This window comes from Rosa chinensis, chromosome 7 (genome assembly GCF_002994745.2).
Source record: "Rosa chinensis cultivar Old Blush chromosome 7, RchiOBHm-V2, whole genome shotgun sequence".
Classification (NCBI taxonomy): Eukaryota; Viridiplantae; Streptophyta; class Magnoliopsida; order Rosales; family Rosaceae; genus Rosa; species Rosa chinensis.
Window position 1 is genome coordinate 52017075 of NC_037094.1, and position 16166 is coordinate 52033240.

The window sequence follows — 16166 nt, forward strand, 5'->3', positions numbered from 1 at the left end:
TCTAAATGCTTTCAGATGTGTGCCTAAAGCCATGTTTGAGCGCTTCTCAGAAAAGGCAATAAAGGTGATTATGCTTGCACAAGAGGAAGCAAGGCGACTTGGTCACAACTTCATTGGTACAGAGCAGATACTTTTGGGTCTTATTGGTGAAGGAATTGGAATTGCTGCCATATATGAGAATCAATCTTAAAGGTTGACGCAGTTGGATTGATAACTAGGTTTACCAGCAATAAACCTAACAAAAGGGTTCTGGAGTCCACCAGAGATAAAAGAGAAAATCTCTATTTTATTGATTAAAAGTTGAAAGATCCTTCTGCAGCCGTTTAAGGTTGCTTATATATGGGAAAAGAAACCCTAGGGCGACTAACAATGAAATCCTAAAGCCCACGGATTAAAACAAAACAAATCCAAAATAAACTAGAAAACGTAAAATAAAAAGAATGTAAAACTAGCCTAAAAATATTAAATCACGAATCGGATAATTAAGACTATACATTTTGGCCTAAATCTGATAGGGCTCACTAAAGTGAGTCTTGAAGATCTCGTCGTTCCCATTCTGGAAAGGTATCATGTGTCTCAAACGGACATTCTGGCCAAAAGTTAGTCAAATCTTTAAATCAAAACCTGACTTTTAGCACGAGAAACCCAAAAAGTCCAAAACCAAATCTTCTTGAATATTCCAGCGGCTAGTAACCTGATTACGCGTGAGTTACTTATTTTCCAATCACTTTTCTTGATTCTACGCCGATTCTTTACTTTTATGGTTTTTCGGCTAAACTGGGTCCATTCTCGTCCTACATCATTCTTCTCCACTATGAAAGAACTCGCCCTCGAGTTCCTCTTAAATAAAGGACAAGAAGAGGTAGACAAAAGACCTAAGAAAAAATTAGACAATTGAACCTGTAGATTATTGGTCGGATCTTCTGCATATTCTGATGGCACAATCATGAACCCAACACCATAGATGAGTCTGTCATATGCATTTTGGCTTTCATAGGCAACCGTAGTAGATTCTTCTTGGCGCTCAAGGTTACATTCTTGAATGACATCAGGTTCTGAATGATTTATTTCAGGATCCAAGACTTCACCATTACAAATAACCATGTCTTCATGAGCAATTTCATCTTTAATATCTTCTTGATCATCATGGATGATTTCTTGTGGAGTTTCTTCCATCATAAAATTTTCTGGATTTTCTTCAGATAAACTATTAATCTCAACGGGCAAAGAAAATTCTTTGGACTTTAACTTCTTCTCAAAAACCTTGGGAGGGTAATTCTTGATCGAAAAATCTCTAGGCAAAAATTTTTCGTTAAGAAGACCTTTCATCTTCCTCCATGTTCGAACACGCTCTTTTCCTTGCCTCTGATGAGAACTCTGCAATTGATCCCACCAATAAGCAATATTTGTTTTTAGCTTCTGAGAAACCATCTTAGCCTGCTTGTGTTTTGGAACCTCCATGATCTCAAAGAATCTATCCACTTCAACCTACCAATCCAGAAAATCTTCTAGACCCAAGTTGCCTGAAAAGAAAGGAATCTCAGCCTTGACTTTGTAATCCTGGTCAGCTTGTCCTTGGTGTTCATGTTGCACAATTTCTTCTTCAGACTCAGACTCTGAATTATAACAACAACTTCACCACGTGGAGCCCTAACTCGCTGGCCTCCTTCCCCGCCTCTATGCCGATTATTGTTGTTGTTGTTGTTTCTCTCACCCAAAAATCCACGAATTTCTCCAATCTGATTATTCATGGAATTGATGGCAGCGGTAAACGCTGTTGTAAGAGCTTCAATATCTGATTTCGTAACTTCACCCATTGCTACTAAGGAAAATAAAAGAGACAGGGAAGACCTGTTCTGATACCACCTGACGCAGTCGGATTGATAACTAGGTTTATCAGCAATAAACCTAACAAAAGGGTTCTGGAGTCCACCAGAGATAAAAGAGAAAATCTCTATTTTATTGATTAAAAGTTGAAAGATCCTTCTGCAGCCGTTTAAGGTTGCTTATATATGGGAAAAGAAACCCTAGGGCGACTAACAATGAAATCCTAAAGCCCACGGATTAAAACAAAACAAATCCAAAATAAACTAGAAAACGTAAAATAAAAAGAAGAGAAAATGTTACAAACAGTACCCAAACTAAGACTCATTCTTAACTTCAATACCCGACTATGCAAAACTATCACTTTGGTACCCCAAGTTTGAAGTCTGACCCAAGAATGGTACACGCCGTCCATCACGGCGTTAACTAGCTAACCACGTGGCATATTTTGAGGGTCCTCATGGTTTGCCACGTAGCAAAGACTTAACGCTGTGATGGATGGCATGTACCATTCTTAGGTCGAGCTTCAAACTTGGGGTACCAAAGTGATAGTTTTTCATAGTCGGGTACTAAAGTTAGGAGTCGGCCTTAGTTCGGGTCCTGTTTGAAATATTTTCTCTAAAAAGAATGTAAAACTAGCTTAAAAATATTAAATCACGAATCGGATAATTAAGACTATACATTTTGGCCTAAATCTGATAGGGCTCACTAAAGTGAGTCTTGAAGATCTCGTCGTTCCTATTCTGGAAAGGTATCATGCGTCTCAAACGAACTTTCTGGCCAAAAGTTAGTCAAATCTGATTTAAAATCAAAACCTGACTTTTAGCACGAGAAACCCAAAAAGTCCAAAACCAAATCTTCTTGAATATTCCAGCGGCTAATAACCTGATTACGAGTGAGTTACCTATTTTCCAATCACTTTTCTTGATTCTACGCCGCTTCTTTACTTTTATGGTTTTTCGGCTAAACTGGGTCCATTCTCGTCCTACATCAAAGGTGCACGCATTGAAGTGGAAAAAAATCATTGGAAGGGGCAGTGGCTTTGTTGCTGTTGAAATTCCATTCACTCCTCTTGCATCGCTACCTCTTGCATCGAGGAAAGATTGAAGAAACTAATTGAGGAAATCAAACAAAGTGATGAGATAATTTTGTTTATTGATGAGGTGCACATTTTAATTGGAGCAGGAGCAGCAGAAGGGGCAATTGATGCTGCAAATATATTAAAACCAGCCCTTGCAAGGGGTGAACTGAAGGTAATTTTTTACGATACAAGGCATGGATAGAAATAATAAAGTACTTTTTTCTTCTTGGTTTATTACATTCTATATACCTATTTGTTATCGAAGAATGCAATTATAGTTCTGGTGATTTTTTCCGTTCAAGCTTTATATATATGTACTGTTTTTGGGTGCTTTTCAGTCTTGGTGATTCAAGAATGATGGTGGTGTTTTGCATCCAAATATTGAGTTTTACATCTATGCTGCAGTGTATTGGGGCCACCACTCTAGACGAATCAATGTTTTAAAACGCTGAAGGCGTACCCGAGGCGTTTTCGGGAGAGCCTTGCAGCCTTGAGGCATAAGGCGCATAAGGCGTAAGCCTTACGAATAAATCGCCTATATTCATGTAATTTCTACTCTTATACATACCACATTATGATTCAAAACTGTGGAGCTATATACTCTATTGTCCCTCTAGCATCCAACATTGAAATAATGCTCTCCTTCCTTGTACAAAGTTTAGAAAGACCAAAGTCAGAAATCTTTGGGAAAAAGTTTTCATCCAAAAGGATATTATGTGGTTTTATGTCAAAGTGCAGGATTCATTGTCATTTTCCCTAATCAGTGAAATCCAACGGAAGAGAATGACAAACAATAAGATACCAGCAGTTCCTGCAATAGTAGCAGCTGCCAGCAGAACAATGAGATGTTTCAGGCATTAATGGATATAGGAGCATTAAACAGCTGAAGAATAATAGGATTGTGGATATTACCTACGACAACCTTCAATTTCCAGCCGAACTTAGAGACTGGAAAGAAATCAAAGAAGCAGCATTCTTAGAATATAAGTATACAAGCCTTAAATATAAGTTATAAATAGAGGCCTTGATATTATCCACTCTCATCCATGCTACAAACAAAGTACTACTAGAGAAATCAAAATCTGTTTTCTGAAAACTTAACAATTACTAAATAGTGAAAATGTTGCTAAACAAGTACCATCATCACAGGTTTTCTCATGAGGTCTATCACTACAATTTCTACTCAATTAACACAACTATTATAATGACGAAAACTGTGGAATATCTTCCAGCTGCTACTTCAAAAGAGGACCGAGAACATTGACAGTAACCAGACTCAAAACTCAAACTGAATCCAAAAAAATCTAAATCAATTCCAATGGGATCACAAAATCTGCAAAATTGACAGTAACCCACAAACAATATGAACCCATAAGATCAAAATCTGCAAAATGACAGTAACCCACAAACAAGAATATCTAAAAGATCAAAATCTGCAAACTATTGCAACCAAATTAATGGGGTTGCTGGACATATATGATTGTCTAGACAGGAAATCGGGAACAACCTGAAATCGGGAAATCGGGAATCATACCTTCAAAAGTTCAAATGGCTTGTTGCGAATCCAAGTATCCAATTCCAGTACCTTCAAATAGCCTGCTGCAAATCGACCTCCAATCAAGCTCAAATTGACTGCTGTGAATCGAAATCGAACTCCTAACTCAAACTCTGGGTTAGGGATCGAATTTCATGCCTTTTGGAAAGAGAGGGCTGAGATCGGATCTAAATGCTTAATTGCTCTGGGGTCGCGACATGGAGAAGCCTTTAAACCCGATCAGTTTCAAAACGACATCACTTTTCTTTCTTTTTTTTTTCTGCGCGTACGCCTTTAGCACTTTGGAGGACGCCTTTCACGCCTTGGAGAACGCCTCACCAGCGTCGTCGCCTAGCCACCGAAACACACTCAATTTCAGGCCTGGAATTCGCCTTTTGAGGGGCGCGCGTTTTAATTCATTGAGAAGAATACAGAAAGCACATTGAGAGAGACCCAGCATTGGAAAGACGTTTTCAACAAGTCAAAGTTCCTGAACCATCTGTGGATGATACAATACAGATTCTGCGAGGGCTCCGGGAGCTATATGAGATCCACCACAAGCTCCGGTATACTGATGAAGCTCTGATAGCTGCCGCTCAGCTATCAGACCACTACATCAGGTAGGCATCCCTCTATGTGTCATGTTCATAGTAGAATCTATATTTGTCTTGCATCGCTACCTCTTTGACAGTCTGCTGTTGATGGTTTTACTTGACATTGTTGTCTGGCTGGAAATTTAGCTTGTGTAATCGGTGGTGTATCAAGTACTCATTTAGCATATGTGCAGAAATTGATCATCATCTTCTTCTTCTTGTTTTTTTTTTGGTAGTGATGCTAGCTACTTCTCCCCTCTTATGCATATCTGCATATCTAGTTGATTAAATAATTCTGTTTTCTACAGTGATCGCTTTCTACCTGATAAAGCAATTGACTTGATTGATCGAGCTGGTTCTGAAGTTCGCTTTTGTCATGCACAGGTATGACCTCACTTTCTAGTTCAAAGTCCAGACAGGCACCGTCTTTTTATCTCAGGGATTTTTGAGTTGACGTGACCTATTATATGATCTCTGCAGCTACCTGAAGAAACTAGAGATCTTGACAAAGAACTGAGACAGATTACCAAGGAGAAGAATGAAGCTGTTCGAAGCCAAGACTTTGAAAAGGTATAGATTTTTGACATATGCTTTGGATCGATATGTTTGCTGAAGTTGTAAACCACTCATGTTGCAATTATACCATGAATATGATGAACCAGATTAGTAGTGAATGTATAGAAGATTGCGGCCAGAAATATTGGTATACTTTCAAGGTGATTTAGAGTAAGATGGATATAAGAATTGTGTGTGTCCAGTGTAGTAAATTAGAACTCTCAAATATTTACTTCTGATAATTTGTGTCTTAAAAAGCTTCAACTGATTAAACTGACAACACAATAACTTGGGACAGGTTGGGGAGTTACGTGAGAGAGAAATGGACCTTAAAACACAGATCAGAAATATAAAAGAGAAAGGAAAAGAGATGAGCAAGGCTGAGAGCGAGGCAGGGGATGTAGGTCCTATGGTAACTGAAGTGGATATTCAACGTATCGTGTTCTCTTGGATTGGTATTCCTGTTGACAAAGTGTCAGCTGATGAATCGGATCGCCTTCTCAAGATGGAAGAGACCCTCCATAAGCGGGTTATTGGTCAGGATGAAGCAGTCAAGGCTATTAGTCGTGCTATTCGCCGAGGCCGTGTTGGACTCAGATATCCTAATCGTCCAATTGCCAGTTTCATCTTTTCTGGTCCAACTGGTGTTGGAAAATCCGAACTCGCAAAAGCTTTGGCTGCATACTACTTTGGCTCTGAAGAAGCCATGATTTGCCTTGATATGAGTGAATTTATGGAACGGCACTCTGTTTCAAAGCTTATTGGTTCTCCCCCTGGTTATGTTGGTTACACTGATGGAGGTCAGCTGACTGAAGCCGTTAGACGCCGTCCTTACACTGTGGTGCTATTTGATGAGATTGAGAAGGCTGATCCAGATGTCTTAAATGTGATGCTTCAAATTCTTGAGGATGGAAGATTGACCGACAGCAAGGGCAGAACTGTGGATTTCAAGAATACACTTCTGATCATGACATCTAATGTCGGAAGCAGTGTAATTGAGAAAGGAGGACTCCGTGTAGGAGTTGATCTTGATTACGATGAGAATGATACCAGTCACAATCGCATCAAGAGCTCAGTGACAGAGGAGCTAAAACGCAATCTAGACCTGAGTTCCTAAATAGGTTGGATGAAATCATTGTCTTCCGCCAGCTGACTAAGTTGGAGCTGAAGGAAATAGCAGATATAATGCTGAAGGAGGTTTCCGAAAGGCTGAAGACTAAAGAGAAAGAGCTTCAAGTGACAGAGAGGTTCAGGGATAGCTTGGTTGATGAAGGATACAACCCAAGCTATGGGGCAAGGCCTCTAAGAAGAGCCATAATGAGACTTTTGGAGGACAACATGGCTGAGAAGATGCTAGCAAGGGAAATCAAAGAGGGCGACACAGTTATTGTGAATGTCGATTATGATGGGAATGTAATTGTGCTCAATCAGTGGTTCTCCTGAATCTTTGCCATGGGCTATAGTACGGTTTGAAAGTTGAAAGCACCACTTCACCTTTTGCCAATGTGTCTAATTTTTCATTTGAACATTCTCGTCAAAAGTAGTCTGTTTTGTTGAAAAGTACTAGCTGTGAGTGGTAATTCAAAGCTGTTTATTGATGCTTGACTTGACTGATCAAGACTTTACCAGTCATCCATAGTTCTGTCTCAGATAGTATAGTTACTATTTTTTTTTTCCTTCTTCCATGGTCCTTGTGTTTGGTCTTTTTGGGAGTGCTGGCACAACCCGGGGAATAATCACACCCCAATTATCAAAAGTGGAAGGAGAACTACATGAGTAGCTCACAATAAAATGATAAAAAAACCTAGATCGCCTAGTGTTCAAATTGGAAATGATGAAATGAGGCAATCATCATAATCGACTGAGACTAGCACTATGAAAAGAAGCTATCTTATACAATGTAATATTAATTTACATCATAGTTTCTCAGTTCATGACCTCTAGATCCTTCACCCAAATTGTCATTCCTCACCTTATTTTGTTGTCACTTCTTGAATTATGGCCACTGGATAACATTGCCAAGAAGAGAAAGAAAGAGAGGGAGAGAGAGGTGTTGTCAAAGGTTGGTGGGTGGCGTTATTGTCGGAGGTGGTTGTGGCGGCACCACTCCCGTGTGGAGGTGAGAGAGGGGAGGTGTTAAGAGAAACTAATATGGGCAAAGTTGGGATGAATAGCAAATAAATCCAGAATTCGACGCCATACATAAAATTGTCTCCGACGTGGCATGAACTAAAGATATAAAATTGTCTCGACACATCATACTGCATAGCATATAGCTACATGTCACAAGAAGCAGTCAGAAACTCAAATGAATGGACCAAAGCAAAGTAGAAAATTAATACAAAAGAATATATCTGTTATTGTCCATATACAATGAATTTTGAGTACCAGAGTACTGATCCAACATGGTTACTAAACCAAATGCGTACCTTGTATACACTACCCTCTATACTCAAATGAAAGAAAAATTTTATAACTGAATGAATGAAACACTATTTTGTTGATAAACACAAATGAATGATACACTAAATTACAGGTGAACAAAGAATTGTAAGTCTACTGACAATTTTTACGTAGTCAAGTCTGTGTTGTTGTGTTACTGTTTTCATCTATAGCTTCTCCTTCCTTACACATACAATCTGGCATGGGAAATGTATATAGTGAGGCACTGGGTTTTCTCACTTCAACACCCTTCTGCTCACTGTGTCTGAGCATGTCTTGCATCTGTCGCTTGAAATCTTCCCATCTGAAAAACATGAAATGTGAATGAATAGACATTTGTATTTTGTATGCAATGCTTTAAAGTGAAGGATTAGGCTGATGATGAAAAGAGTAACAGCCGAAGTTTAACATTTGTGTAGGCTGTATATATGCTTAATTTTCCAATCATGTTATCCCTTTAAACAAGTACAGAGTTAATTTATATAAACCTCTTTTTGATAAGTTTATATCCTTTTTCCATTCATGTTTATATATGCTTAATTTTCCATTCATGCTTTTCATTGGCAATGAAAACTGAACACTCAGGTTTTTGAAATTGAGAAACACATTATGGTGATAATACAAATTCTCTCTCTAAAAGTTCAATAATTTGGATAGTTTTGTATTCTCATTTGCGTAATAAAATCTACAAGATGCACAAGCTAGAATGTCTGTAGAGAAGGAAAGCAACAATTATGGAAGACAATCTTCTCCAAGGCTACCTGCATCTGTTATACTTCTGTAAAGACATTATAATAACATGTCTTTTTGTTTTTTCCCACTTTAATTCCAAACCTATGAGAAAGGACTGAGGAAGAGGGGAATTATTATTTTTCGTAGAACTTTTACCAGTAGGGTAGTACCCAATTTCTTTGTTAGTGACCGTTACACATTCTTTGCTTACATGGATGAAGAACTAAAGCAACTCAGCATATAAAATCAAACAATTAAGTTCAACTAAAAATTACCTGATACTGGGATTATCAAACAACAGTGCCAATTTACGCTTATCAGGCTTGATTGTCTTCGAATGTCCTCCATAGAGATAGCGCCTGTGGCCCATCAAAAAGTGGGGAAAATTACCCCCCTGAGTGGTGACAAACACTTCACTATGGAGGCAAACCGTGTAATCAAGAGCAGCCAACCTAGATAAGTGGCCCTACAACAGAAATTTTGTCAATTAAAAAATTAACTTGACGCTAACTCTATTAAATATAACAAAAGTAGCAAATTTAAATGTGGCCCTACAGCAAATGGCTATGGTAAATATTTCACTTGTCTCAAGCTATTGCTTGCTTTTGTGATTGATGCTGTATTTAGTTCAATCCCGTGACTCAAATGGTACCTTAAAAGGAGCAAGTTCTTCTGAAGTAGCCAGTGTGTCTTTCATTTGCAAGTGTGGAAACATCTGTTTAAGTGGAGCCATGTACTTTTCTGCTTTATAAATTTTACCTGCTGCAATGTATACTGAGGTGGTATTATCAAATCCCATGCCCCTGAGCATCATTCCTACCTGCAGCAACAGATATTACATTAGTCACTCGAGCTGAGAACAAGTTCTTACTAATCCTATTGTAATCAAATTTTAACTTTAAATGCAGAACTCGGTTGACCACAACACAGCCAGACCAGCTATTGAAAAAATTTGGTCATGTTCAATAATTTTGAAAAAAAAAATCAAATTGCCATTATTAGTAAACAATAATAACAATGAGTGTTGACAGAAGTCACTGACATTTTTCCTTCATGTGAATGACACTAAAATAATACAGTTGGTGTTACGAGAGCATCCAATCCTTTCCCTAGATTTGCAGATAATTTCAGGGATAAAACTTATCTGGGGAGGAGCTCTCCTACCTAGAGTAAAGAACTTTCCTCATATCTTTTAAAAAAAGGTTCCCATGCTCTCCTACCTGAGGTAAGTTTTTTTTTTTTTTTTTCTTTCCCAAAATGTGTATCTTCAAATTTTCCAGATAGGTGGGTCTTTCTTGGGGAGTTTCATTTATTCTGATTTGGAGAAGTTTTGAGGAGATATCAGTTTTCAGGAAGTTTGTGTCGAGAAGGAGTGGCAATGCTCTTACTGTTATAATAACTGAGATGGGCACTCCTTTTTGGGCATTAAGATGGAATGTCTCAAGTTGATCTGAAAATGAAAATGACCTAAAAGGAATAAAAAAAAAGTCCCTGCATATAATTGTGTATAACAATCTCGCACATTGGCATTTCAATGAATGTTACGGATAATATGACTGAAGACACATGATGTATAAACTAAGTATATAACATTTCAACCTACAAAAGTCTGTAACCGTATCCCTGATAATTTCTGAATCGTGATTCCTTTTTTGAAGACATTTTGGTGTGCCCCTATCTATATAAGGCGATGGTAGCATTTCCACACTGAAAGTTTGAAAGTAAAAGTATGTTGCTGGGATAGACTTTGTTTAATCTTCTTTATTTTATTTAAGTTTTACTTGTTTTCTTCAGAGTAGGAACATGCTTTCATTAGAAGATTAAACAAAGTTTATTCCAGCAATTACTCAGACATTCCTCAAACCAAATAATGCATTGTACAACTCTTTTCCTACAGTTTTTTTTTTCAGCAATCAGACAATACTCAAAGCTTCCATGACTTCTCTAAAAAAAAAATTATTATTATTATTATATCCGGTCTTTGTAAATTTATCTATAGTGAGTAGTTCATTATGATCACAAGTAGAAACTTTATCTTTAATTAGAAATCTGAATATTACAGGTTACATGTCAGTTTTAAGGAACTTAGTTACCAATATTTAAGGGTAATACTTTTCAACAACCCATACAGCAGAACAATATATACCTTCGAGCAACCGAGTAGGATAAGATTTTAAAAAAAGTTGAAATTGTAGCTTACAAAATTAAAAGAAAGAAAGCACAGGATTGTACCTCTAATGGCGTTAAAGGGCATTTCCCATCAACACGATTTGCACCTGGCCTAATTACTCTACCCCTTCTCCTGAATTTTCCTCTCCAGCTTCTTTCTCGAGCAATATCCATTTCATGTTTCTCTTCCTCCCCACCATCATATTCACAGCATGAAAACGCAACCATGTCCTTTATAAACAGAGAACCAGTATTTAGAAGTTGCAGAAAGTACAGCTGCAGAAGAGTTCAGGAGTTCAAATAAAAAGATAAAGAATAAGACCTCTTCAAAGCGAAGATGTACTGAAACATATTTGCCTTCACTGTGGGAGCTACTTTTGACCATTCGATCAACCATTTTATCTGCAAGCAGTCTTATTGAATTTGAGAACCTCAGTGCTTCAAAATTGGCTAAGCATCTAAGGCTCTGGATGTTTGAAGGAACTGCATGAGCCAATCTGTTTGAAAAAGGTGCAATGCGCACAGCCCTGAAACATGGATTGAGGGAAACTATATATAGCTGTCACATCCAATGTAACTCAAAACCATGACTGAAACTTAAGGAAACTAAAAAGAGTCACTGACATAACTCTGAAAGAAAAAGGTAAACTACATCACATTATATGATGAAAATTTAAGCCAGATTGTCAAATCATATACGGAAAACCAAAAGATAATAGAAATAGTAATAGAGGTAGAGACGTACCCCATCTCCTCTAACTTCGGGAGGACCTTACGGAGATAGTGAGCTGAACTTGACCAACCTTTCACTCTCAAATTCACAATGTTGCTTATATTATTGTCAAACCGCTGAAGTATATCTTCTGGAAGTTCCCTGACCACATTAACGTGATTTCTGAGAGCATGGATGAAGAAATCTTCATCAAATATGTTCCCAAAGTGACTGCAATAAGTTGAACTAAAGGATCAATACCTTGCAGCATTATCAAGAAGAGAGAATGATTTTCTAGTCAAAACAAGACATATTTTGATTACTGTGCCATGCTTCAGATGTACTGTAAGTAAATGGGAAACCATGCACCAATTAGACTGTCAGGTCATACTGTATGCTACATGAATATATATTCAAAACTTTCTATTGTCTACCATAACTATTAGATGCCTCTGATAATATTTTTTTCTTTTTTCTTTTTTCAGATCTAGTTTATAAAAAAATTTGGAAGTAATATCCCTTCAACAACATCTCTTCTTGGCGGTATAAAGACTTCAATTCAGAATTGCCATTTCCAACATTTTCTTTTCATAAACAATATATCAGCAACAAGCACATTATCTAATTAAAATGACTTTAACAATATACCACGATCTATTGGTAACAGAATAAGCTAGAGTTTTATAGCCATATGCAAGTAACTGACCAGAAAAGAAACTGCAAAAGTGACAAGGAACCAGGAAAAAGGTAGGCAGAAGTGACAGACATATTAAGCACTGAACTTGGGGGAGAGGAAAAAAAACAGAGAGAGAGAGAGAGAGAGAGAGACTCAGGTTAGTTAGGAAAATACAACGAACAAGGGCAACCAAATGACAGTGTTGCTTTCCCTTTCCCATCTGAGTCACCCCTAAATTTTAAATTAAAAACCTAGCTGTCCTTTCATTCCTGATATTTCTGTTTACTGTTTGGCTTCTCCTGGCATTTTAAGTACTTCAACTTCTATCATTAACAAAAGAGAAAACTCAAAGTTGGCTGCAATAATGTATTGTTATCAGATGAGGTGGTCTTTTCAAATATATTTCCAATACAGGATCGTCTTGCATATTTCTAAATTCCTGGGAAATATCATGTGTACTTTTGTATTATTTTATAATTTGCACAACACCAAGGGAGATGGCATTGCAAGAATAAAGGAGTTCAACAACTATTACGTTACTATACTATATTTAGAAATATCTTTACTAAGACTTATACAGCAATTAGTTAATCATCATACGGTGATCTTTTCTAGTGTTTTTTCTCTGCAGTAATCTGTTAAACTATTTAGAACGACTAGAGAATAGGTAACATGCAACTGATAATTAAAGTCTTTATAATAGTTCAATTAATCTGAAAATCACCTTGAGTCTCTCCAAACACTATTTAGATGAAAGATTGGAATCAGAAGAGTTGCATTTAGGAGTCCAGCCACAGCAACTGCATCACATATCTATGTGAAAATTGAAAAGGCAAAAGTCAGGAACTAAAAGGGAAGAATTAAGATGCAGAAGACATAGTTATGATAACTATTAAGTTTATGAAACGAGCATGCATACTTACTGAGGAAGTAAGTCCAAATGTAACAATGAGTGGATAAATTGATACTTGGTCGCCATACTTATTGTCGCATTGGTCACAATTGGTTCGATAAACACAACTGACTTATATAGGGGACAATCTATAGTTAGACAGCCGAAAGTCTAGGTTTCTATCATGTTATGTTTCTCCAACAATCTAGACTATTCACCTAGTAGACTTGTTTGAAGCGCAGATCCGACCAACCACCTAATATACTAAGTATCTAACAAAAGACCATAAAATTATATTATTCAATTTCTGTAGCAGCACAACAATGTTTGACACTCCTCATTGTTGCCGATTGTATTGACTTCAATGCATATGGTCAATAGAACCAACAAAATGATTGGGTTGGTTATGACTCCCCCATTTGAAATTCCACATATTTTAAAAATCAAGACTCATGATAAAACAAAACATCCTTGGTGTTCTAAAAACCAGATACGAGCCATCACTTAATACCAAAAAAGAAGTGAAAGCATCTCCTACAAGTTGGTAATTGGCTGCAAATTTCATTTAGTTATGAATTGGTCTCTTTCTTCAAAGATCGAATGCACCAAAAGAAATAAAACAGAAACATGTGTAGAAATGATACTCATTATAATTAGATCAATAATTCTAACCATCAAGAAAATGAATTATACTTAGCAATAATTAGACCTACCGACAACCGTTGCTGGTTCAACCCACCGTTCGCTTCAATTATGAATAGACCATTTGACTTTGGTAATTCTGTAAATTAAAATACTGAAGTTAGTAATTCATTTCATATAAACAACAAGTATTCATTTTGATGGTCAATTATCGAACAGCAGAAGTCTGTATTTGATATTTACTTCTGATATGCACAGCCAGAGTTAAAAATGCCAGACAAATAGAAGTAAGCTGAACATTGAAAGGGATAACATATTATTTACGGTAATCTACACCCTGTTACATAGGTATCACCTAATATTACTCTAGATACTGAAAATTCATTATATTTTGCTACAAAACATTCTCTTAATAACTACTTTATACACTGGTATAATTACATGAGAATTTGAAAAATATGCAAGAAGCAGAATGTCTTGATACAAATTTCTGTATGCATGCATGTGCCACTGGAAAAACTAGGGGACGGTATTTCCATTTCCAAATTAAACTTGTTTAGTATTCCAATGCGCCCTCCATGGGGCATAAATTATGGGTCCACAAACTTTTGCAGCATGTGTGTGCGGATATTGATCTCATAGCTAAACTTGATACTGCAGAGTAGGCCCTGTTGCCCACAGAGCTGAACCAAATGATGAGTTCAACTAAGAAGAATCTCTGCAAACCAGTAATAATCCCAACAGACAATTACCTATTGCTCGTCAATTAACTGTGATCTTTTAAACAAAAATCTAACCTGCTTTCAGAGTATCTTTGGGAATACAAGGCTTCCAAACTTTATGCACATTTGAGTTCCACACTGTCATCAACTGCAACATTTTCATTTCAGCAGAGTGTCAATTCACATAGCTCATTGTACGCATCATACTACACCACTCATTCATAAGAAGTAGAGAACTAGCTACAACACTAATTTCATGTACATTTTCTACCGAAACATGATCTTAGACTTGAGGACTGCATAGTTCTATTCATCTCATATATAGCTTAGATAAGTTTTCAAAATCTCGATCGTCAAATCGCATATGCAAATGAACAATGAACAATGCACATCAAAGTGAACAAAAGCATAGCGACGAAATCTCGGATTCACAGTAACTACAAAACACATAGCAAATGCTGCATTTTCCAATCCACCACCGAATCGACCCCGAATTAGAAACTTAGTTACTAAAAGGCACTGACCAAATTGGGAGTGTGATTACTCTCGGCCTGCATATAAGGCCAGAGCTTCTGAAAAACCTGAGGACTCCTGTACAGCGATCCCGGCGGCGACGGCTTACTGATAATCACAACGTTCTTCAAGCTAACTACATCGAAGCTCACAGAGCCCATATACAACAACATTCCGGAAATATACAACAGAGGCGCGAATAAAAGCATGCCTCGTCTTCTAAACACCACCGAGATGATAAAAAACACCGCCCTCTCCGCAATGCTCTGCTGCTTGGGACCGCGGCCGCCGCCGCCGCCGGAGGAGTTCTTGCTCCGGCCGTGGCGGCAGCGCGGCGAGGACGGCGGCGAGGCGGTAATGGAGCCGCCGCCGCCGCGGGGCATGCCGAGGCGGCTGTAGCCGTGCATTGGCGGCGGAGTAAAGGAATTGAAGTAGGGTTAGAGAGAGATTGAGATCTGGCTGTGGAAGAAGTGAGGCGGCTGGCGGTAGTGGTAGTGGCGGTGGTGCTGCTGCATTAGTGGTAGTGTTAGGTGGAGTAGTGGCGGGAAGTGCGGGCTTAGTTGGGTTTTTGGGGGAAGAAGAAGTGAAGAAGAAGAAGAAGAAGAAGATAACGAAATTTGGAAAGGAGGAGAAATGGCGTGGGAGCGTGGGGCGGCTTGAATCACGGGGACTGCGGTGGTGCGTTGCTTTCATTACACACTGTTGTATTGTGAGGTGGGGCCCGCGAGAAGTAAATGCTTTGTTCTTTTGTGTGGTGGGGGGATGCTTTTGGGGTGCCTCGGTGTGCATTTCTATTTAGAGTGAGGACATTTTTCGGACTGTTTGGACTATTGTGGGAGGAACAGTCGGTTGGAGTACGGTAATGCCTATCGTGAAGTAAATTAACATAAACTGATAAAAGATTAGTCAATTTTATTTTGGGGGGGGGTACTTTAGTAGGGTGAAGACATTTTCGATATTGGAATATTGTGGAGCATCAATCAGAGTGCGGGGCGGTGCGGTCGTGTCTATCGTAAAGCAAATGATGTAACTCATAAAATTTACTACTTTAATTATTTTTTTATAACAAATGTATTGCT

General features: G+C 38.0%; 1 protein-coding gene and 1 pseudogene across 1 annotated transcript; one reads left to right on the forward strand and one right to left on the reverse strand.

Moving 5' to 3' along the window:
- Window positions 1–4657: 4657 nt before the first annotated feature.
- Window positions 4658–7082, forward strand: LOC112180853 (annotated as a pseudogene).
- An 818-nt stretch (window positions 7083–7900) lies between these two features.
- Window positions 7901–15758, reverse strand: LOC112179791 (O-fucosyltransferase 9). Its single transcript, XM_024318276.2, has 10 exons — window positions 15099–15758; window positions 14650–14722; window positions 13924–13991; window positions 13043–13131; window positions 11676–11873; window positions 11253–11457; window positions 10994–11161; window positions 9414–9581; window positions 9037–9227; window positions 7901–8333 (listed from the first exon to the last, which is right to left on the reverse strand). Exons 1-10 carry the CDS (start codon window positions 15492–15494, stop codon window positions 8165–8167), a joined length of 1725 nt encoding a protein of 574 aa, XP_024174044.1. The 5' UTR covers window positions 15495–15758; the 3' UTR covers window positions 7901–8164.
- Between the last annotated feature and the right edge of the window lie 408 nt (window positions 15759–16166).

Excerpts from the sequence above, each read along its gene's own strand:
- LOC112179791 (XM_024318276.2), bottom strand. The coding sequence starts at position 15,494 with ATGCACGGCTACAGCCGCCTCGGCATGCCCCGCGGCGGCGGCGGCTCC. Across the intron at positions 11,458-11,675 it reads CCGAAGTTAGAGGAGATGGG|GGCTGTGCGCATTGCACCTT; the intron begins GTACGTCTCTAC and ends TCCATGTTTCAG. Across the intron at positions 9,582-10,993 it reads GCCCTTTAACGCCATTAGAG|GTAGGAATGATGCTCAGGGG; the intron begins GTACAATCCTGT and ends CTGTTGCTGCAG.